The sequence below is a fragment of the Melanostigma gelatinosum genome, assembly GCF_949748355.1.
Source record: "Melanostigma gelatinosum genome assembly, chromosome: 3".
NCBI classification, from domain to species: domain Eukaryota; kingdom Metazoa; phylum Chordata; class Actinopteri; order Perciformes; family Zoarcidae; genus Melanostigma; species Melanostigma gelatinosum.
Genome location: NC_136636.1, coordinates 4,620,214 through 4,644,085, shown reverse-complemented (window position 1 = coordinate 4,644,085; position 23,872 = coordinate 4,620,214). Strand labels below are relative to the sequence as shown.

General features: G+C 42.8%; 2 protein-coding genes across 5 annotated transcripts in view; one reads left to right on the top strand and one right to left on the bottom strand.

The window, feature by feature from the left end:
- cenpp (centromere protein P) overlaps nucleotides 1-23,073 on the top strand; it is a 74,567-nt gene extending 51,494 nt beyond the window's left edge. For both annotated transcript variants that reach the window (XM_079265348.1, XM_079265349.1), the window contains exons 7-9: nucleotides 20,520-20,599; nucleotides 20,681-20,772; nucleotides 21,954-23,073. In XM_079265348.1, coding sequence (XP_079121474.1) covers nucleotides 20,520-20,599; nucleotides 20,681-20,772; nucleotides 21,954-22,084 — 303 coding nt within the window. In that variant the 3' untranslated portion in view covers nucleotides 22,085-23,073. The remainder of the gene's footprint in view (nucleotides 1-20,519; nucleotides 20,600-20,680; nucleotides 20,773-21,953) is intronic.
- Nucleotides 1,318-18,651, bottom strand: ecm2 (extracellular matrix protein 2, female organ and adipocyte specific). Of its 3 annotated transcripts, none has more exons than XM_079265339.1 (12): nucleotides 18,524-18,651; nucleotides 14,661-14,795; nucleotides 13,773-13,934; nucleotides 10,564-10,752; nucleotides 8,588-9,364; nucleotides 7,769-7,884; nucleotides 7,249-7,384; nucleotides 6,760-6,917; nucleotides 5,514-5,653; nucleotides 5,066-5,178; nucleotides 4,009-4,222; nucleotides 1,318-2,945 (listed from the first exon to the last, which is right to left on the bottom strand). In XM_079265339.1, exons 2-12 carry the CDS (start codon nucleotides 14,791-14,793, stop codon nucleotides 2,777-2,779), a joined length of 2,307 nt encoding a protein of 768 aa, XP_079121465.1. In that variant the 5' UTR covers nucleotides 14,794-14,795; nucleotides 18,524-18,651; the 3' UTR covers nucleotides 1,318-2,776. The 3 variants fall into 3 exon arrangements, with proteins under 3 accessions (XP_079121465.1, XP_079121466.1, XP_079121467.1); XM_079265340.1 differs by having other exon boundaries at nucleotides 8,588-9,328; XM_079265341.1 differs by lacking the exon at nucleotides 10,564-10,752 and having other exon boundaries at nucleotides 8,588-9,328.
- Nucleotides 23,074-23,872: the final 799 nt, after the last annotated feature.

Genomic DNA, 23,872 nt, shown 5'->3' with positions numbered 1-23,872 from the left:
AGATCATAAATGCAAAAATCATTTCATTTATGTCATCTTGTGACCAAAACTATGAAGTTATAATACCAGATTCATGCTGAACGAATGAATCCTATTGTTGCTGAATGAAGGTCCAACCTCGTACTAGTTATTTGTACCTGTTGATGAAATATCTTCCGAGTACATAAAGCCTGATTTTGAGTCATAACACAGCCTGAGGAGCACTGAGGAGGTTATGTGACTAATGACTATTAGATTGTTCCTTCATGGTTTTGCTTTGTGAGGCTGATGAACGCAGCATCTGTTCACGTTGGCAGGCGAGAAGAATTTTCTCTTTTCAACAGGAGCACTTTTGATCTTTGATCTTTGGCTCAAATGTTTCCATCTGAAGTACGATGAGATGACGACTGCCGGCATCTAGACAGTGCAGATTGTTGCTTTTTTTTATTGCTTTTCTACTATTTGATTTATGATTGTCTGCACATAATTGGCTAATGTGTCCTCTTTTCTTTTACCAAAGAGGGAGCTGAGGTTTTTGTCCTCCTCACATTTGAGCTTTTCTTTTCCAATCATCCGTTCCATCTGTCTGCTGCTGAAGTAAATGATCCTAAACCTCAGGCTTTCAGAGGAAAATATTATGATAAAGTTGGCTTTCAGCTCTGATAATAACAGCTCTCTGAATGTGTACAGCATGTGGGGCGAGGACATTTTATCACGACTCGTTCTTTAATAGTCTACGTGTCCGTTTGTTTAGGACCCTTTGGCATCACTTAGGTTTAGGCAACAGCACTACTTGGTTAGGTTTAGGAAAAGGTCGTGGTTTGGGTTAAAATAACTCCATGTAGCATGTAATGGGAACGTAAAACAAATATTCCCCAGCTCTATTTGCTTAATATGACATGGGCTGTTGTGTGAACATATGTAGTTGAACAAAGGTTTCTGGGAGAATGAGCCCTGACAACATGAAAGCTTTTGAAAAGTTTGCTGAATGTATGTAGAGAATAATGGACTCGGGAACATCTCACCCTGCAATCATGGGACCTTCATTATGTTTCTCCACCAGAGAACACTGGCAAGTTCATTTATAGACCGTAAACTGTCCGGCTCATTACATATCTTGGTCCTATTTATATTTAAGAAAATTAACATCAGCTGATACATTGTTTTTTGTATCCCACAAATATCAATATTCAACCTCTAAAAGCCAGTTATTGGTTAAAGGCTTTAATTTGTGTTCCTTATTGACATGACTACAGTGCTGTTATTATCATAGTTATCTTTTCCATAGAACTTAATGAATGTAGGTGGGAATTCATCAATCAGGCAGTAATGTGAACATTGTGAAGTTTATTTGAATTCTCCGTCGTAACATCATAACCTGCAGTATATGATTGTTGACACATTAAACACATTTAGTCATATAATTTATGCATGTTGGCCAGCCAAAAGCAAAGTGAGGAGGCAGATGTATTACAGTTCTTAACTGTTACTGAAACATCAAATGGGCACACTGTACCTCGAGTCAATGCTGTTCAAAGCAACGGTACAATGAAAGTACTACAAGAGCATTTAATCCACTCATACATAAAGGATTCCCTCTCCCAACCTGCAGAAGCCTTCTAGTCACGTCAGCGCTGATGAGTTATTAATGCATTATACTCCAGTTACTCCGTTTGATAGTTAAAGCATGAACATAGAGGTGTAGTACGGTTAAGTAACGGTTCTGTGTTGAGGAACACTGAGGACATCATGAAAAGAAAAATTTCAAATTTACTGAAAATATTTCTGGAACCAGTGGTCCACAAAGCTTTACCCATCTTCATGAAAGTCTATAGCAGACACAGCAACTGCATTTAATAGTCTCCTATTCAATAATGAAACAAGGTGAAGTAGAAGTTAACTAGATGAAGCGACAGTTATAAATATGAACGTGGCCCAACATCACTCTATATGTCCTGTGGTAGGAATGGGAGAAATCACAACTTCCTTTACCATACCTAAAAAAACTCCCCGTGTCAAGAAGAAATCTAGTACCAGAGGAAGTGACTGTCTGCTTCAGTCCACTGAAGTGCACATAACGAAAGTAAAAGATGGAGGAAAGATCATTACATCTTCTGTGTCTTTATGTCAGAGGGATGAGCTTCATCCTTTAATGCTGCGCCTCATCTTTAACACAACGAGCTCAGAGGATGTGTCACACGTGTGATCACACTCCTCCGTTCCATGCCAGAGTTTTATGAAAGAAGGCATTGGAAGAAACGGAGCTGAGAAATGGAACATGAAGGTGGCGAGGTTGTTAAAATAATAATAATGTTGGGCTTGTGGTCTCATTTCATCAAATTCCTTCCATGTCTTTATAAGCGCGTTTTTTTCTTTTTTTACTGTGTAAGGGGGCGGAGTTCTTTCCATTTTAGAGGGTTTAACGTTTTACTAAAGGAGACAGATGTGTTTGATTTTGAGTGTGTTCTGTCATCTTCATAACAGGTGAAGGGGGGCCAGGAAACATACCAGACCTAAAGCTGTGTAGTAGGGCCAAAGAAGAAGAACATCGTAGAGGTTCTGAACAGGAACAGGACAACAGGTTTCAACAGGACAATTTCTTTTTCCCATGTTCAACCTGTAAATCCCGTGAGAGCCTTTTTTCGAAGCAATTTCTCATTATTTTGGGTGTCATTTCAACAACCTACAGCATCAGAGGAAGCTAGGGAAGGGAATGTTTTCACTGCTCTTTGCACATCAAAACCTTTGTGTTTCTGGAAGATGAAGCGAGTGTCTTTTTAGTTTTAGTTTTGCGTGGTCACTTGGTTTTCTGTGGTTTTAGGACCACACTGGAGGCGGAGCGCACACAGGAGAAGGCTGTCGGTGAGATATTCTGGGGGTCCATGTAGTTGTTTTCCAGCCTCAGGGCCACCATGGTGGAGTCCCCGCTGTGGTCTGGGTCACAGATGCTTTCGTCTGGGACACTCCTGAAATCAGGATGCAGTTAGATGCAGCGTTAGCAGATATAACGAAAAGTTTAACGAATGTTCAATTTTCATGATCAATACATTTGACGATTATGTTCTTAATTAATCATTAGGTCTATCAAATATCAGAAATACATTTTTTGAAATCCCATCACAGTTTCCTAAAGCCCGCTGTCCAAATCCAAAGAGATCCTGTGAACTTTTATCACACCAAGCAGCCGATCTTAACGATGGAATGACGTAATGTTTGGCTTTATTCTGCTCAAAAAATGTCCAACGTGATTTATTGATTATCATAATTGTTGTTAATTGTTTCAGTTCTATTCGACTACAGCAGTAACAAATGAATTGTAAAATCAGAATCATAATTTTCATTTTATCATAACAATGTTTCATATTCTCTCTGGTGTAGAGCTTCACCGGTTTTGTTCATACGTGTCGGGAACAACATTTGTTTGGAATTTCATTTAGGAATACCTCCAAAATGAGACCACTGAAATGCTGAAATCATGGTTTGGTTAAAGGTCATCTATAATCTACAGGTTTATAGCAGTTACCTTTTTCACCACGTTACCTAAATCACAGTCAATTCAGAATGCTAATGCCAATCTTGGCAGTGAAGATGGAGCGTGGTGTGGAGTTTAAATAGTTTTACGGGTGTTTAATTAGGATGTAACTTTTCTCTGAAAGCGCGCTGCAGCCTGGACCAAGTGTGTGTTGGACCTGAGAGTGAGTAATGAGGTGACTCTCAGGTGGAAACATACTTCAACTTGTTTTGTTTCTTGTCGTCAAGACAGCGCTCCGTTCAGTGAACTTTGTCTGGTGGGCTGAAGTGATTCAGTCGTCTGGTTTGACTTTAGACTTTTTTCTTTCTTCTTTGTGCTCTGTCTTTTCTCACCTGGTTTTATTGTTTCTGTCGGCAGCTTCTGCTACTTAAATTAACAACAAAGTCATTTTGTTTGTAGTTTAAGAAAGAAACAATCTCTATTTCCAGAATAAAGACGTACCAATAACTAACAGGACCCTCGACCCTGGTAGATGTTTGGTGACGCTGGCTTCATACCTGATGTTGTTGTCGTTGAGTCTGAGGAAGTGTAAGTTGGTCATCTCGTTGATGCCAGACGGGACAGAGATCAGCTGGTTGTGATCCAGACACAGCTCCACCATGGACTGGTACGAGCCGAAGAAGGACTCCGGCTCGATGGCCTCCCCGTCCAGCTTGTTGTACGAGAGGTAGAGGTACTCGATACCAGGGTCCATGTGGGCGAAGACGTAACCTGTGGAGGCATTGGAAGGAGACGATGTAGCTATGGGAGACCATGAAACTGTTTTTGTACAGTCCACTAACGATTATTTTGATCATTTATTATGTCTATAAAATCTCATAATTAAACTCTAATGCTCTGTTTGGTAGGTGACTGAAGTAAAAGGTTGTGGGACAGACAATGATGGTGCGGTGAATATTGATTTTCTTTCACATTTTCATGACTATGAGATACAAAAGCCGACAGAGAATACAGGTCCTGGATTTCTGCCAAACAATGAGAAATCTTCTCATCTTCACCAATCTTCTGACTACAACTCCTTCTCTAACTCCAAAGTGAAGTGGCCTTCTCTCCAGCTAGCTAACTAGCTGGAGACTTTAATTGCCCAACTAGGATTCTCTGTTGCTCTTGTCCTGCTCCGTACAGACGCAGTAGTAAAACGGTGGTTACTCATGTGTTTGATGTAATTAAACTTATTCAGCTCAACCCGTCACAATCACCAGCCCTGCTGCTGATCCCTCAAAGTATCTGGAACTTGGTTTAGGTTCACATCCTGAGCTGTTTCCAAATTTAGTTCCAGGAACCCTTTTTCTCAAGGGACGTGGAAAACAGTGGAAACAAAAGCAGAACCAGAGGATATGAATACTTAATGAACATTTTCTTTCAATGAGCCCCTGCATTTAAAAAGGGTTTTACGTATTTATGTGTCTAGCAGCTGTTACGTGATGTACAGACTGGCTAGAAACTATAACACCCTCATGATCAATTTAGAGCTCTTTACACGCTGGAGATGTTTTTTTTTTTCAACCAGTTAAAGCCCTCCCATCATGTTTGTCAGCCAGGTGTCACACCTACCAGGTATCCTCTCTATGTTGTTTCCCACCAGCACCAGGTGGACCAGAGATTTGGGCAGGTATGATGGAACCAGGTAAAGGTCATTATTTGAAAGGTCGATGGACTCCAGATTTCTGCAGAGGAGGAAGATGAGGGGAGGAAGGATTTGGAAGGAAATGAGAATTTAAGTGATTGACAGTCTTTGATGTGCAGCTGATCGGAAAAATACGGAACACAAATGAGAAACAATCCACTGAGGTTCTGTCAAAGTAGTGCCAAAACAAATGTTCCCGTACTCTTTGAAACAAGCGGAAATACATCAGGACAAGGAACATTCACTGCTGGAAACAGCACATGACGGTATGGTAGAGAAATAATAAATATCTGTGTTGGTGACAGTCAAAATGAGGATGAAATAGCTGGTAAATCCCTGGGACCCTGGAGAATGGAGGGTGTCTTTCTGTCGGACCTGTGGTTGAACCAGGCCAGCGGGGCGATCCTGGTCTCGTCCAGCCTGTTGTGTCTCAAAGAAACCACGTTCAGACTGTGGGTCTGATTGAAAGCTGTCTCTGAGATCTCCTCAATCAGGTTGTTCTCCAAGTAGAGCTCCTAAACAATGGAGGAAAAGAAACCAAATGGTTGACTTCAACGGAATCAGAAAGGAAAATGCTTTGATTGGTGGAAACTTGTGGAAGGTTACTTGAGTTTAGTGTCAGAGCCACAGTAGGATCCCGCGATGTGACATGTTTTTAATGAGCTATGAGTTTGTCATTAAACTGTTGTGTTAACTGAGTGCTTTTGGTTCAGAGATCTCGGCAGACAAGTCTGTGGTTTGTTGGGACTGTTTTGGGTTAAATGCATAATCCACCCCCAAAAATGAATTCTTAAAGGAGTAGTTTGTAAGATTTAGTGACATCTAGTGGTGAAGTTGCAGATTGCAGCCAACTGAATTACCCCCCCCCCCCGCGCTCACCTCTCACTTTCCAAACATGTTGGAGAACCTCTATCTACTTAAAAAATCACACTTGGTCATACAAAGGTGAAGATTTCTGATAAATCAGCTAAAATAATTAGCAAAGAACAAGTGTTGAAGGTAGATCACGATCTTCAGGACATATCGAAGAATATGTGTGGGCTTTTGGATTTGCAGAGAGTGTGTAGAAACTCTTAAGTTCATAACATGAGGTTGGTTTTAAGGTGGATTTAAAGCAGCAGCAGGCTGCTGATGTTTGTGGTTAACCAGAGGCCATAATTACAAGTCGGGTGGTGGACTGGTTTCCCACAAGGTAGAAGCAGAGTTTACTCAGTGGAGGAGTTTTAAACATCAGAGCGAGGGAAAAGAAATGCTGATGCATCAGCAAATCTACATTCCTGACTGACTAACTGCAGCCAGCTGCTCAAAAGGACTTCAATAATGTGCCTGAAAGATTGAACTTATCACATTTATTGAACTTTACTCAAAGTATTGTACCTGTTTCTGCCAACTGTAGAAACATATTGAACCATGCAGGATTGAGCCATGATGACTCGTTATGTCTCGGTCAGTTTCCCATTAGCACCTTCACACCAAAGCAGCAGTTGGCTGTTTGTTTTTGAACCCAGTAGATTTCATTAAAGCCAGAGCACTTTGTCCTGGACTGGCTATGTGAGCTGGGAGTGAAAATGTGAGCGCTTGGACAGATGCAGAAGTTATGCAATCAGATATTACTTCATACCAGCAGTGAAATGGGAAGGCCTTGTGGTATGGTGCGGAAGTGGTTCCTGCCCAGTCGGAGGTAGGAGAGCTGGATGAGGGGAGCGAAGCCCAGAGGATCTAAATTCCCCTCACTCAGCAGATTTCCCTCCAACTCTAGAATCACCAGGCTGCTCAGATCTGAAAGATTAATAAAAAACAAACAGATAAACGTCACTGTGAACTGGAAATGTGTATCGGAATCAGCAACAGAACAGCAAATTCTCATTTTCTTAACAAAACAATGCACTTACAGTAAAAAATAGCCGATTTGTGAATTATGTAATGCAAAAGATGATTATTGTTCATTGGAGAAGAAGACGATCGACATCGTTCTACGACATGTTACGTCACAGACAGCCGTCGTCTCATTGGCTGTGTATTGAAAGATCTCCGACACATTTTTGTGTATTCTGTGACGTTATAGCTGACGTCGGTATGGAGGTGCATTGTGGGAAACTGTGGCCGTCACCTTGGAAGCTGTTTTCATGGATTCGTCTCAGTCGGTTCTCGTTGATCTTCAGCTCCTGCAGGGTCGGGGGAAGGTCAGCGGGCACGGCTTCTAGAAGGTTCTCGTCCAAGTACAGACGGCTTAGCATCTTCAGACCCTGACACACACACACACACACACACACACACACACACACACACACACACACACACACACACACACACACACACACACGTGTACTGGTGATACTGGGAAGTTGACTGCACCTCTTCATACCACAAATATGAATTCTGCAAAAAGAAGCTCATTTTTACCAGTTTTACTGGTCTTGATGGTCTATTCGACACTTAAGTTCTTTGGGAATATTGTCGCCATTATATCACAGAAATGTTCCCATATTTATTTTCCCTCTGGTTGATTGCGTTACTTTACCTTCACGCTGTGGTCGTCTCGAGGGAATAACTAGAATTGAGTGGGAGGCAGATGATTGGGAGAAAAGTTGGGTTTTATTCTGAAGGGCTACAGTGGTTTAGCGTCTTACTTTGAAGGCTTTGGCATCAATGCTGTTGGAGGTGAGTTTGTTTTTCTTGAGGTTGATCCATTCCAGGTTTGGGATGCCGTTGAAGGCTTCTGCTGGGATGCTGCTGATGTTGTTGCCTGCAGTCAGAAGAGTTTCAGTCAGTTCACGCCTAGAGCAGGAGAATGTTCACTGTGTGTCTTTTGGGGGTTGAGGTTTATTTATTTGCATCATTTGTTCCTCAATGTGTAGTATTGGGTTCAAATCATTCATTTGGTTGATAAAATGCCAGAATTTGCAACGCTTTAAGTCTGTCAACACTTGGCCTAAATATTTCGTCTCTCCTCGCTCTAATGTATAGTACAGGTGGCTGCTTTACATTTTTAGCTGGTGAGGTGGTGTCAGTTCTATATAATTAATATTTCTGCTGTAAGGTCACAATTGGCTTTTATCAGATGAATGTGCTCCCTAAGAAGCTTCAGTCAGTTTTCAAGGTAAAAGATGCAGATTCATAAGTGGATCGTGTGTTTTTGTTGTCCGACAGAGTGAAGCTTGATCAGCTGATCGTGTCAAATCAGTTTCTGGAGTCAGTCTGGTTTTGGTCTTTTCATGGGATTTGTTGATAATAAATAAACTTCATATTAGCAAATGAAAAACAAGCTGTGCAAAAGGCTGCAACTCATCAGAATTACACAAAACATTTTTTTTGTAGTTTTAACTTTCTTTACTTTAGATATGACGCTGACCCTCACAGTAGTGACGTGCTGTGTGTTAAAGTGATGAAGGTTTGTTGCAGTGTGTGCAGCTCTACTTTCTCCTCGTCCTGTCGACGTGCTGACTTACCCTCCAGACTCAGAGACTTGAGCTCCGGGATGGACAGAGGAGGGAAGTATGTGAGTTTGGCGTTGTCACACGTCAGAGTGACATCAGAGATGTCGCAGCCTGGAGGAAGGCCTCCTCTGTTCTCTACCACCACCTCCCTCTCCTCCTCCTCCTCCTCCTCCTCCTCTTCTGCCTCCTCCACTGCTGCTTCCATCTCCTTCAGCTCGGCCTCCGTCGCAGCAGGAGGTCGTGGTATCGGAGCAGGGAGGAGGTCTGGTTCCTCGGGTTCTTTTGGGAGCATCTCAAACACGTCTCCTCTCAGCCACACCTCCTCCTCTACCTTTTCCTGCTCCTCCTCCACCAGAGCCAGTACTTCCTCCCTCAGCAGCTCCTCCTGTCTCCACCTTTCCTCCTCTTGCTTCCTTTCCTTCTCCCTTGCTTCTCTCTCTGCTGCCTCCTTTCGCCTCCTGTCTTCCTCATCCTGTCTCCTCCTCTCCTCCTCCTCCATATGCCTCCTCCACTCCTCCTCCTCCTTCTCCACCTGCATTCTCAGCGCCTTCTCCTCCTCCCTCCTCTTCCCCTCCACTATCTTTCTTTGTTTCTCCGCCTGCTCCTTCCTCTGCTTCCTCCTCTTCTTCCTCGCCTCGTCCTTCTTCCTCAGGCGTTCCTCCTCCTCGCGGTGCTCCTCTTCCTCCCGCCAGAGGATACGCTGGATCTCCTCCTGGGTCAGCGGGGTCACAGGCTCGCCGGGGTCGTTGGGAACTGGGGAGTCACCAGAAAGGTCAAGGCTGTCAGGGTCTTGGGTCGGTGTAGGGTGGGCCGGGGCAGCCAATCAGAGCGCAGGAGGTGGTCAAGAGGAAAGGTGACAAGGATAGAAAGAAGGAAGGAAGAAAGGGATAGAAATAGGAGAAGAAGAAGGGGAGGAAAAAATAAAGACACTAAAAGAGAAGATACAGGATAGAGGTGGACAGAGAGACAGAGAGAGAGACAGACAGACAGACAGATGGCTGTGTGTTTAGTGTTGCAGACAGACAGGTACAAGAGCAGCTTGTTGAAGCTACAGAGCAGACGGCTGCTGTAGACCAGTCTGGACCAGATCCCAGTGGACTGCTCTGGTTTGACCACAGTCAGGTAAAGTTGGTCCAATGTTGCCGCCAGCTGATACTGAATTTATATTCCATTATTTGTTGATTTGCAAGTTCTATTCTGCATTGGAATGATATTTGAGAGTAAATAATTTAGACCAACCTTCGCTCACTTGTCTAACACTTAATGCTGTTTTATAGTCATAAAAGTGAAAGATGTCCCCGACATTCTTCTGAGTATAAAACAGCTTTTAGAGTTTTTTCCTCCTCCAGAGCAGACGTAGTTTTCAAACAGTGCACTTCTACAGATACGTACATGTTTCTATGGTTAATGCAGTCATGTTAATGCTATATCCATCTACACACAGTGATAAGTCACAGACACAATGCTGCTGCTCCACCTCCATACATGCACAGTGACGGTGTACGACTGTGAGCAACGAGTTAGTTACTGTCAATTCAGCTGCTGCAGTTTCAGACTCAGATTCCAGTCTTCATTTTAAACGGGATTGAATTGACAGTGAGATGAAACTGATCCTGGACAAAACAACATGTGGTATCTCCCAATATACAGACATGTTAACACTTTCACAACATGTGAGTTGAACCGACCCAAAATGTGCTAAACACATTTTTTTAAGCCATGATGGGAGCAGGAAGCAACATGCTGAGGCCTCAGAGATGGAAACAGTTTGATTTAATTTATGACAGGAGACGTGTGACAAGAAATGTAACGTCCATCATGAAGAGTTTCATCTACTATTTGATCAAATGAACCTGTTAGAAAGCTAACGGTAGAACTGATTGTGACACCTGAAGCCTTCATATATTGATCCTGATTGTCAGAACCGTTGCTCATCTCTGTTGCCTCTCGATGTTGCACCGTGGCGTTGCCACATGTTGTGTTTCTACCTGACTCTATGCAGACGGGGCAGCACTCCCCAGCAGGGGTGATGGGGAAATGGCAGTGCATTTTGGGACAGGTGATCTCGTCACAAACCATCCGCCCTCCGGTACACAGACAAGTCACACAGGGCTTTGGAGACCAGACGGCCTGGTCGAACATGGTCAGATCCCGGAACACACACTGGCCCTGCTTACCTGAAACAACAGACACGTCACAGTCACTTCAGTGGTTCAACATAGTTCAGAATCTTTATGAGCTGGACTCACAGTGGGCTGAGTATGAAGGGAGTAAAAGTCATTTTGTTATTGTTAAAATATGATCTATTTCAGTCAGCAGATACCAAACTTTTAAGTATAATATATGTTGTATTGTATTATACATATAGATGCTGTTTGGCTACCAGGACGCCCCCAGCTGCCATTTTTGTTTGGGTTAAGAAAACAGATTTTTTATTTTTTATGAACTGCGAAGCTTCGACTGAAGCAGGAGAAGTTAACTTAATGCCTGATGTGTTTATCAAGGAAAAAAGTTTATTTAAAACCACCTGTGCAGCTGCAAACATCTCATCATGTTTGTGTGGCCTTTGTTGACGGAAGAGGAAGAGGATGCTCCTATTCCTGTTTCCACCGAGGGAACAGCTGTCAATTAGCACGACCGTAGACGGCGTAATTGAATCAGTGAACGAATAGTAAATGTGGGCAGTGATTCAGCGGTCCAGAACAAAACAAATCCAAACCTGTGGGGGGGGTCACACGCTGACCCTCGTCATCCTCCTCAGCAGCAGCAGCAGGCCCTGCTGCAGTAATTGCTGTGTGCGTCTAGTCAAATCTAAAGCCTGTACTTTACCATCAGAACCAGACAAAGCAGTGGTTTGTAGCATTTCCACTCCTCCCTCTGCATTAACTCCACCTTTCAACATCAGGACGACGCTGTGACTGGCAGTGAGTCAGTAGAAAACACTGTAAACCACTATGATACGGCAGGAAGGAGCAGTCTGTGTCTGTGCTGTCTGTCATCTATCCGTTCTAATGGTATGCTCTTTGTTACGTCCATAGAAGCACAGGTAGTTAAGGGGCTCAGGTTATTTCTCTTAAATGCTGTCTCTCCTATCGCTAGAGCAGTGTCACTGTCACCCTGTCATCTCTGCTGCAGCACTCGTACTTTAGAGCTTTTCTTTTCTGCCTAAAATATGATCCTGCTGTCGTTGAATCTCTTTATTTGTCTGGTAAATTGCAGGGTTTTGTTTAAATGATACAGCAACCATCAGACTCTGCTGTAGCACCATTGTTCTCTGGTGTTCACTGCATATTTTCACGTGTTTTACGAGCAGTCAAACAGTTGTTTCAGCGATTCATAAAAAATTGAATTGTCAACAGTTTAAAGAATCAGTTAATCATTTTTCGAACAAAATCACCAATAATTTATAGATTGCAGCTGCTCCAATAAAAGTATTTTCTGCTTTTCTCTGTTTTATAAAATCATTATGAACTTAATATCTTTGCGTTTTGGACTCTTGGTCAGACAAAACAAGACATTTGAAGATGCCGCTCATCTTGTGTTACCTATAAGTACTAAAGGTTGATGATGTAAATATGTATAACTCAAGTGAATGATGATTAAGATGAGAGGCACAATGCACCAGCGTTACAGAGGACGTACGATCACTTCTTCAATCATTCTCAGCGCCTCACAATATCCAGAGACGTCTGGATGATGGAAACGCGTTTGACACTTGTGTGATGTAACTTGTTCTGCAGCTGACTGAGTTTATGATCATCCACCACTCAAAATCTAGTCGGTTGACCGAGAAACGTCCATAACCAACATCAAGTCTTAACTTTCACACTTGGTTGTCCTGTAACGTTGACACAGATGATTTGTTATCATGTCGGTCTGTGCAGGATAACCACCGCTTCACCCGGCTTTATCTTAAATAAGGTGCAGGAAGTATCAAGAAAAAGCTCAAACTGGTAGAATAGATATCTACACACTTAAATCTCTGCAGAGAACACTTCATCGGAGCACACATGGTTTATAATGTCGGTCTGAAATCTGTAACTTTCTGTCTGTGAACTGCCGTCTGATCCGTTCGGTTGTCGTCACATCACAGTCAGATCTGCTTGTCTGAACACATGAGGCATGTTTCTCAGATCCCAGACAACAGCGCAAAACAGAACCAAAGAAATCACCCTGCAGCTCCCGACAACAGACGGCCACAGCACCACCTTCCCTTCTAATTACATAATGCTGACTTTATTGTTTTAGACTGAAGGGCTTTTACGTGGCTTTGAGGTCCGTCTTTAAAGCCTCCGTCCTCATCTCTGTGTGGGACTTGTTTTCTGTCGAGCTCTTTTCCCACAGATGGTTTTCTCTTCTGTTCGTGAGCTGTAATAAAAGTTAGCTTCATTGTGAAGCCTCAGAGCTGAGCTGTTCTCACATCCTGTTTGATTAAAATGTGCTGTTTCACTTCAGCTGAAGGTTTTTATTTGTTGTGTTACAATTATATAGATTATTAAGATTATATGGTGTCAGAAGGTAGAGTTACTGGCTCACTAACCTGGGTTAAGGTAGAGTTACTGGTCTCACTAACCTGGGTTAAGGTAGAGTTACTGGCTCACTAACCTGGGTTAAGGTAGAGTTACTGGTCTCACTGACCTGGGTTAAGGTTGAGTTACTGGTCTCACTGACCTGGGTTAAGCTAGAGTTACTGGTCTCACTGACCTGGGTTAAGGTAGAGTTACTGGTCTCACTGACCTGGGTTAAGGTTGAGTTACTGGTCTCACTGACCTGGGTTAAGGTTGAGTTACTGGTCTCACTGACCTGGGTTAAGGTAGAGTTACTGGTCTCACTGACCTGGGTTAAGGTAGAGTTACTGGTCTCACTGACCTGGGTTAAGGTTGAGTTACTGGTCTCACTGACCTGGGTTAAGGTTGAGTTACTGGTCTCACTGACCTGGGTTAAGGTTGAGTTACTGGCTCACTGACCTGGGTTAAGGTAGAGTTACTGGTCTCACTGACCTGGGTTAAGGTTGAGTTACTGGTCTCACTGACCTGGGTTAAGGTAGAGTTACTGGTCTCACTGACCTGGGTTAAGGTAGAGTTACTGGTCTCACTGACCTGGGTTAAGGTTGAGTTACTGGTCTCACTGACCTGGGTTAAGGTTGAGTTACTGGCTCACTGACCTGGGTTAAGGTTGAGTTACTGGTCTCACTGACCTGGGATTACGTTGTAGCTGGAGTGCTGTTCTTGTAGGTTTTTGTAGGACTTCATGATCAGAGTCTTTCCTTGGTTCTCTCCAGGCTCCACCGGCATGCTGGGACCAGGAACCAGTCTGATCTGTAGAGGTCTGGAGCGCCCCGCTCCGGCTCGCCCAGGACCTGCAACACATTGTCATATTAATTTAGGCAGACCGACAGAAGAGATCACTCTGTTTTAGCTAAACAAAAAGACAACTTGCTGTCTACCAGCCAGATGATGATCTTGCTGAATTCTTCCCTTGGGACTGACTTTAGCGTATCATGGTTCTTATGCAAAGCCAAAATAGCTGAATCACTGGCATATGATTAATAATCCGGAAATAAACTGATTCCAGATAGTCCCATGAAACCAGCAGGGGGCCAGAGATGCTCCCCTGTGGGATTCCACATGTTGTAGGTTGATCTGCTGTTGGTTCTGGTGTCATTTAAAGTTCATACATCAGAAAACAAGACTGCAGTTCTAATTGTGACGGCCAGAAAAACATTCGAAGATGTTAGGACAGAGCTCAAACATGGTGACCCCACGATAAGCTCAGGACTTTTGGGAGTAACTGTGCTCAGTAGCTGTTGATCAACATAGTGCTCCATTATCTGCATTATCTCCATTATCAATGTCTCCTTTTTACTGACTGTTTAGTGAACAAGATGCAACAGACATTTTAAAAGGTGATTTGTTTTCATTCTTTTTTTTAAATGTTCAGCTTGCATTTTCTCCTCTTTCCAGTCTTTGTGCAAAGCTAGGCTTACGCTGTACTGGATGCACAGAGATTAAACTGATGGAAAGTTCTCTTGTTGGCCATTGTTCAGTCACATATCAGTGGTTTTCTTTAAGAGGCAGAGTCTCACCTGGTCCGTCCCTCTTCCTCTTCCCCCGGTGGATTTCCCCATCCTGGTTGCGAGGTCTGTTCCTGGCCTGAGCGTTCGAAACGGTCACGACCACCAGCAGCCACAAACTGGCCGCCACCAGCCACCACCTCATCCCTGCAGAGCAGCACAGACCAGGTTTCAGGAACCTTTACCGCCATTGAGGTCTTCACTATCGGTGGGTGTTGATAGACAGTTATCTCTAGATAATAATACCAAAGCAATGCTTTTCAAAGCCTTATATTGAGAAAAACAAAAATCTTTTTTGACAAAACCCTTTTTCTTAATTAAGTTCTCAAATTCAAATCAAAAAAAAAGCTTACATTTTAAATGTAGTTTAAACACGAGCCTCCGGACACTTTTCAATACGCAGCATACTACTAATGCTCCGACAACATTTTGGTCGACACCCAAACACGAAATGTGTTCAATACCCATCCTCAGACTTCACTGGTTCCTCAGCAGGAACCCAGCAGGTTCATGAGATGTACCAAAGACAAAAGGAAAATATAAAACTGTTCATTCTCCCAACAGCCATTCAGAAATGCCGGGGTAGCCAATAAACAGTCCAGGGTTTGAGTCCAAACAGGGATTCTTCTTTTCTCTCAACTGTCAACTCTCAATCAAAACATAAAATCCTGAGGAGAAACAATGTTTTTTTCTCGTTTGATGTGAATTTAAATCCAGAATCATTGCAGAAATCAGCAGCGAAAACAACTGGAAGCAAACAGACGGATCATGTCGATAATTAAGACAGAGGTGTTTACCTGCAGCAGCTTCCTGGACAAAAAGAGCTGCCAGTGCTGTAGCTGGCCCTCATATAGCTGTGTGTGTGTGTGTGTGTGTGCGTGTGCGTGTGTGTGTGTGTGTGTGTGTAATGACTAGTCTATACACAGCAGTCCTGTCATTAAAGCAGAGGCCCGACGCTAACAGACACCTTCACACACCTGATAGTTGCAGCAGATTGAACTACTTCTCTATATCGGCCTCAATAACAATAATAAAATGTAGCTCTGCCCCAGTGCATGTTGGGAGCTGTTGTGTTTACTCGTAGGAGCTTCTGATTTGTTGGGCCCAAAAGAGGAGTTGGTGGAGACTCCCGAGCTCAAAGAAGAGCCACTATTTATATTCAGGCTCTTTAGACCCAAACACAACAAACGGATGACAACGGGAGGCAGCTGTTAACAGAACTGAGCTCATTGGGGGTCACTCTCAGACCACATTTCCACCTGATCCTCGAGTGTCAGATTCTGATTCTCATCAAACTGTAATATACGTATGTGCAAAGTCAGTTGCACTTGCAAAGACGTCCACATTCAACGTATCAGTGGTTTGCAGAAACAACAATGCCAATAAAAATGTTCCTGCCGACTGGGCTTGACCTGTCCAACTAAGACTTTTAGTGGCTTCATTTTGCCCAAAATCATCACCTAAGAAGACAGTTTAGTCAGCAGTAAATTGAGATCTCTATCATGATAAGACTCCGCCCACTCTCTCTCTCTCTCTCTCTCTCAACCATTCACATCAATCAGTCACTTTTTCTTTTAGATGAAAACAAAACTTCAGTCTGCAGCGCCACGGACTCTGAGCCCCTCCCCCCTCAACTCCAGTGGGCCAATAGGAAACCAGAGTTCAGTGCTGACACAGAGAGAGAGAGATGTACTGTATGTAGATGGGGGAAAAGAAAACAGGAGGGAGGGGAGAGAAATGGAAAGTGTTCAGCAGTTCAGTTTCTGGATGAGCAGGAACAGACGGAGAGACTTCCAGCAGGAACAGCAGAGGATAAAAATAACCTGGAGGCAGTCAGTGTGAAGTTTAATGAAACCCAGGCAGCGCTAGAGATGAAGTTTTCCTCTGTTTGCTTCCCTCAGTATTCCTCGTATTGACTGAGCTTTGGGAAATTGTTAGAATTACTTCTGCACACCACCGACTTCCTTTAGACGTGTGTATGTTTATAAGTGACATTTTCTTCACACTAGAGAAACGACTCCACACAGATTTGTAGTTGGTGTCGTTCTCCCTCCACAACTCCACCAGGTTCACCTTCACTGTGAGCTGGTTCAAACCACACCAGAGTCTACTGACAATTACTTTCACATCACTGAATCTGTCTCTTTTATTGTTTGGTCTATTAAAGACTCCTCCCAGTTTCATGTGCAGTTTAGCTTCTGTTTCTTCAGCATCTGTAACCCCGTCTGAGTCTGTCATGAGTCCCTAAAACCATCAAATCTTTGTGCTTTTCGTTAAACAATTGAGTGTCTGAAGTCAAACTACTATCAGGAGCATCAAACCACTCGGTAGCTCTTCGTCGCTGCAGCATTGTGATCTTTATTTCCCCTCTCTGATTGACTTTGTGTCGTATCTCTGAGTCTTCTGGTCCACAATGTGTGCTCCTCTCCTCAAACACTTCGTGACACTCTGGACGTGTTGGTTTGTCCAATACTCTTATATGTTAAAATACTGGTTGTCCTGCTCCAAACCAATGCATGGCGCTTACTCTTGCGTTGGTTGTAGTCATGATCGACTGACCCGCAGCCGATCGCTAAAGTACCTGGAACTTTCATTTAGTATCACCTCTGAACAAACGTAGTGTTCCAATATCCACACTACCATACTACCGTACTACCATACTAATGTACTATTTAGTCTGTCCCAATACATAACATGTCAAATGCAGTGTGCCAAAAATAGCAGGATGTTCTTCTGCATCCGGTCACATATGCAGAATGCAAGCCAGCCTGCTTTTCTAGCTATTGTGACCCACAATCTTTAGCACAGAAGATATATGAACAAGAGGGTCACAGTTCAAGGCGCCATGTTATGATGATGTGTGTACGTCAGAATTCGCTTCATACTGCATGCAACAGTTCAGACAGCTGGAGTACTAGAAGTAAGAAAAAGTGTCCCAGCAGCTCGTCCCCAAATGAAGCAGAGAACAGTGGAGACGGAAGAAGAACGAGATACACTTGGTACACGTTAGTGACAAAGACTCTCCTCACGTCTTCTAGATTAAGTGTGACGCATGAAGTGTGTGTTCTGCTACCCAACGAGAGCCACTTTGTTGCAAAAAGCTTCGGGTTGTGCGTCCGTTTGTGTCTCACATTTGGCGGTCGGTCTCAGTCGGTCTCAGGTCTCGCAACAACTTTGAGCTGAACCTGGTCCTGGTCCACAGCCGGTATGGCTGTGGACCAGGACCAGGTGCAGAAGTCTTCTCCACTCTGAACCTGATTCAACAATCTCTCATATTTTAGGGATGCAAACTGATCAAAAGAAAATGCAACTGAGTCTGTAAAGTGTTGCTCTGGTAAATGTGCTCCTTGTGGGAGTTGTGTTGTAATGTTGCATGACATTCTTTTTTTTAATGAATCCAGAACTTATTTGTTTCGATAATTACTGAGAAATGTCTCTAAACCAGGAAACCAAGGCAACATGAAGTTATTTTAGAGACAGAAAAGGTCAAACCTGAACACAAATGTTCCACCACATTTACTTATGGCACTCCCCAAATGTGCTCTGAGCTCATTGAACTTGATCGCTGAGCTGAGGGGAAAGTTGAGGAATGTTGCATGAAAACCAGGAAGAGCACCGACATGTTCATATATGTTACGAGTAAAACAATCTGGTTCCTTTAGATCCGTTCTGGTTCAGGTCTGAAGGACGAGCCGTTAGCGGTTCTGTTCAGAAGTCACAGATAACAACTCTGTTTCTTTTTTCTTCTTGTCTTTTGGACCTGTGATGAAGATCATCTACTGAAACAACTGTTTACAAACCATCGCAAGAAAGACTGACAGACAGAAAGGGGAGGAGTTGAGGAGACAGACAAACGGACATTAGCTCTACTTTACCAGCAGTTTGAAGGCGGCTGCAAGACTTGAGGCCAAATTCTTCCACCCTCTTTTCTCCTCCTCTGGTTCTGCAGGAGCTCCAGGAGGTGTGTGTGTGTGTGTGTGTGTGTGTGTGCGTGTGTGTTTTGTGTGTGTGTGTGTTTTTTGTCTGTGTCTCAGATCGTAGAGAAGTCGTGTGGAGCAGAGCAGGCTCGAGCTTTGAGGGGAAAGTCAGGATTTGTTCTTCAGCTGGGACAAAGAGAGAGAGGGGGAGCGAGAGAGAGGGTAATAAACAGACAGAGAGAGAGCGAGACAGGTCTGACATCTGTCTTTCTGCCTGAGGGAGGACACTGCCAACACGCTGCAGAGTATCAGAGGATGACAGTAAAGCGGACTAACAGGAGTTAAACATTCACATGTTGCACAGTGAAATATGAAACATGTTGTGGATACAACAGTAAAAGTCTGAACGAGGTGAAGAAGAGGTGAAGGAGGTCAGAGGTCACACTAGACCAAACATCCCACGTCGACTAGAAAGACTTCATGTGAGAAAATTTTCACAGATGAAGGAAAAGTCCGAAAGGCACCAAAACCCTCCAGAACGAAACAACAGTAACAATCAGATTATAAAAGGAGAGAATATGATGATAAGAGGAAAATATATTGATCATAACAAATGAACCAGGACAAATATTTCAGTAATGATTTTAGCGACGGAGATTCAGTATTTTCCGTGGTGAAGGACAGTAAGTTTGAAGCTGGAACTTGCTGATCGTTCATGTTTAACTTCAAGAATAAAACTTTAGCTTGTTTCATCCCAGAGGTTTTAAATCCCAGAAATCCCTAAAACTCCTCCCTATTAGTGCTCTTCATCAACTCTCCATCATTGTTTTGTGTGTCAGAAAGTGTCAAATATATATAAAGTCTTAAAATATAACAAAAAATCCCACAATGCAATGCTTCCCTTTTTATTAGACCTGAAAATCAACATAAGCCGACACTGCACCAGTGATGGCCTGGGAAGTTTTTGAAAATAGACATGGGTCATTGAAAGTGCTTACATTTATATATTTTGTGCAAGAAAAGTATTTATAAACGTTTTTAGGTTAATCAATTCATAATTGAACCTATGACATGTCATAATGACAAAGAAAGGAAGCAGATCCTCACATGGAGAAGATGTAAATAGTTCATGAGCTGCTTTATTGATTGTTTCCTTTTCCAGAGTTGAGAGGATGAACAGTGTGTGTGAACATGAGTGTGTGTGTGAGAGAGGGGGTAAACACAGAGTAATCATTTCTTTCAAAATGTTGTAAAGTTCATAAATGTTTTCTGATGAAAAACAAAGAACCAGAAGTTTCCGTTGAACAACATCTGAGCCTTTGAGTGTGAGGTTGTGTTGTTGTTTCATCCACTTTAAGTATTCGTCCTGGTTGCTGTCCACTCGTTGGTGCACTTTACTGTTGTGACTCGTGTACTAACGTGTGTGCTTCTGAGAGGGGCCCAGTGTTCAGGGGACTAGACGTATGTTGTAGCGCCCCCCGCAGGCCAACAGCAGTCATGGGCAGCGTTACTGCAGTCTACTATAACCAGCACTCACCTGGTGATGTGGGCGGAGCTTAAAGGGAAATTACACACTCTCTGGTCAGAAAAATGTTTAGTACATTAACTAATATTATTGTACACAAACTCGTCATGAAACAGAAAATATCTACACTGAAACAAGAGAAACTAAGTAACTCACATGTTTGATGAAACATCCAGTAGTGACACAGTGTTCTGTAAAACATTTTGTGTATATTTTTCGAAATTTATCCTTTATTTTTCCAAACTGTCATTATTATTTATATATTGTCTTTGCTGAAAACACTTAGGACCTGTATTTATCGAACCGCTAAAAGAGCGTTCGTATTTAAAGGATATTTTCACAGTTTTTAAGTCTGTCTTGAAACAACACAGTCATGTCCGTATGTACATTGAACGGGTTAATGGTTGCTGTAATTCTCTGTCTCTCCAGGAGAAGTATCCCTCTGTCGTCTCTCTTCCTGGAGGCTGCAGGTCGGAGGTCATGATCCTGAACCACCCTGAGCTTTCTGGGTAAATACTCTCCTCCTGGTGGAGCACAGTAACACACAGTGCTGAGCTGTCTCCTCCGCTGACATGTGTGTTTGTTTACAGCTGCGTCCTGTTCGTTCATTGGTCGGTGGACGTCTCCAGAGAGGGCGGAGTCTCTCCGAAGATGGAGCTGCTGACAAAGATCCCTGAGAGAGGTGAGACCCTTGACCTGAACTCTCTCTACTACCTGCAGACAGGAAGCAGGGCAGAAACACTGAACAGTACCAACTGTTTACTGGGTTGTAGCTTTGGTTCTTCAGCTCAAAGCATACATTAATCTGGCAAAAAAAACACATTTTAGTTGTCTTTGTATGGAAATATACAATACTGGTGCTGTCTGCAACAAGCTCCACCAATACAGGATGTTGAAAGTAAGGGGACACGTCTGTAAATGACACTTTTGACTGAATCAGCTTATTATGTTATTAATCAGGACAAAGAAACCAGCAGGTAAAATGTCAACGTCAAACAGCTTCGACAAATTTAAACGACACTGAGTTTCTGCTAAAAACATGATTTATTTTACGGGTGTGTCATTTTATAATAATTTACAACAAACTAAACTGCTTCCTTGTAGAACTTTGTGTTTTGGTACCAACTGTGGAGAGAAAACGTAAAGCGGGGGAGGCCGATGAACCCTTCCTACTCCTTTACTCAAACCACACCCACCCTCAAACTGACTGTATTTTGATCTCAACTACACACCTGGAAAGTTTCATGACGGCATCTTGTGCGGCAACAGCATCTGACAGTCGGACAGACTTATCCATACCTGGCACTCAAGTGCTCCTCTGTGGTCGTCGGTCTCTCCAGGACCAAATGTTACCATGACGACACTCACAGGGTGATAGTGCAGTTATTAAACTACAACTATTACTTTCGTTATGGATTAAACTGACGATTATTGTATGAATGTATCTTCTTTTTTTTTATTGACAGAAAACAAGTTGTTGAGGCCAGTCATGATTTGTTTTACTTTATCAACATTTTCACTTTAATGTTAAATATCTGAAAGAAAAGCACCAAATCCTCACATTTGAATATCTGGAACCAGATAATCTATTTGCACATTTTTTATTACCTGAAAGTGACAAATAGTTAAGCTGGTTAAATAGTTTTGTTAAGCGTACAAACCACTACTAGACCACTGTCTCCATTGTCCCTCTACCAAATGACTGGGTTTTTCAGGTAACTCTTTGGTGACTAACTTATTTGAACATTACAAAACACTTATTTTGTGTAAAAAGATTGAGTTTTTCTGACATGGTCATGGGTGAAACTGACTAACTCTGTTCAGCAGAACAATGATCTCAGTGCTTTGTCTTCTTCTCTGCAGCGCTGCAGTTGTTTCCCTCTCAGCCTGTAGGCAGCGCCGCTGAGGCCTTTCAGAGCCTGCTGAGGATTCTGGGACCTGAAGCGGCGATTGAGTCCGTCATCATGGCGGTCAGCCTTTCACAGGACACATAACTCACTTCTTCTTCTCTGAGAACTGGTTCAAATGTAAAACATGACAGACCGATAAAGAATAAAGAAAACACACAGCGACGGTTTAGTCTCTTAGAAATCTTTATTCAATAGAAAGAGCTCGACTGTGACTGTTGTAACAGCAGAGCTCACTGGTCAAAATCTACAAAAATAAATAATTTAAATACAAAATGCAGGACAGCAGTGTGGCCTTTTTGTATTTTCAAATAGTTTTCTCCTCAGATATTTACACACACGCAGTTATGATAAGTCTGTAGCATCACAGTGCTGTGATGTTTCTGCAGGCTGACACTCAGGCAGCAGGCGGAGGCAACCGACCAATCAGACGGCAGCTCAGCTGTCGGAGCTCCGCCTCACAGTGAGGACAGTTTGTTTTCTCCTGATTACTGGAACATAATCTTAAAGGAAAGGATTTGTCAGCCCCAGTTTGTGTCCGTTAGTATTATCGTAAATTATATCTGATAATCTGAACCCAACACAAAAATATATTCGGTCTTCTGCACGACGTCAGTGGAGTTTGTGAACATGTGACAGTCCTGAATTTACTCCTCTAGGACTACTCCATGTTCACGTTAAAGTTTGACAACTATAAAACTCAATCTGCTGATGAAGGCTGTGTGACAACAAGGAAGTGTAGCTTGACTGAGAGAGATGTTTGGTTTTTATGCGTTTTTCTCTGGATTAGGAAATAAGATTTCAATTTGAGAAAATAAAATAAAAAAGACAGAATATATCCAGATCAACAGAAAAGTGTCATGTTTATTGACCTGGAATTTATCTTTCAGGTAAAGTTACCGCGTGTTTTTATTCTACACGTTTTAATCTACGGAGGAACGTTTGTGGTCCAAACATTGTCATGCATATTTAGAAAGGTGTGTGTGACGGGACGTCAGATTATTATACTCAACACCTGCAAAGACTTGATGGACGCGTTATCGTCGTTACAGGTTTTTTTTCTCTTAAAGCTCCAATATATCTGACTAAATCATTTGGAAGTACCTGAAACGGTAAATAAAGATGGACGCCAAAATTGGTCGTTCAAGATACCTGAACGCTAAATGAATGGTTAAATAATGGTTAAATTGCTGTTTTCATCAACAGCAGTCACACAACCGACTTCAGCTGTCTGATAACATGAACCCTCAAACACAATATGATGACACAAACTGAGGCTGCTTTTCACGATCACACTGACAAGATTATGAAAATAATCTGTCCAGTTGCAGCATTTTGTGATCAGATGATTTGGCGTTAAGTTTGTATATTTGTCACAATGTTTAGAAGGTATAAAACAAATTAAATCAAAGCCATAGTAACTTCAGGTTGTCCCCCCATGAGCCTCTGCTTCCCCGTCATGCTGCCTGTTGCGTCTTCAGTTCAACAGAACGATCAGTGGTTGGTTCAGGTCACTGCGGTCCACTCTCCAGCTCCTCCGCCTCACAGGCAACGAAGGTTACGGGCAAAAAACAAAAGCGGCAATTGGTTAAAAGGTCAGAAGTTAATGATTGACAGACCGAAGTCTGTGATTTAACAGAACTGATAACCGGGTGGACGTGTGATCGTCTCACGTCTCAGTGATGGACGCCGCCATTCATCATCATCAAGATGGTGTGAAGGGTTTTCTCTCTTGTGTGATTTTTGTTTTCAGGCGTTTCGATTGGCTGACTGAGGCGGTGGAGGGCGGAGAGCGGACGCTGTAAACAGGAGCTGAAATCAAGTGTTACCAGTTTATCTGAAGCCTCCGCGAGCGCTGCTGGTTCAGAGGACGAT

Bases quoted from the DNA above. Each gene is read 5' to 3' on its own strand.
- ecm2 (XM_079265339.1), bottom strand. From the start codon at position 14,793: ATGAGGTGGTGGCTGGTGGCGGCCAGTTTGTGGCTGCTGGTGGTCGTG. The intron at 10,753-13,772 runs GTCAGTGAGACC...CTGTTGTTTCAG, and splicing joins CAGCTACAACGTAATCCCAG to GTAAGCAGGGCCAGTGTGTG. The intron at 5,654-6,759 runs GTATGAAGTAAT...TCCATTGTTTAG, and splicing joins GCCTTCCCATTTCACTGCTG to GAGCTCTACTTGGAGAACAA.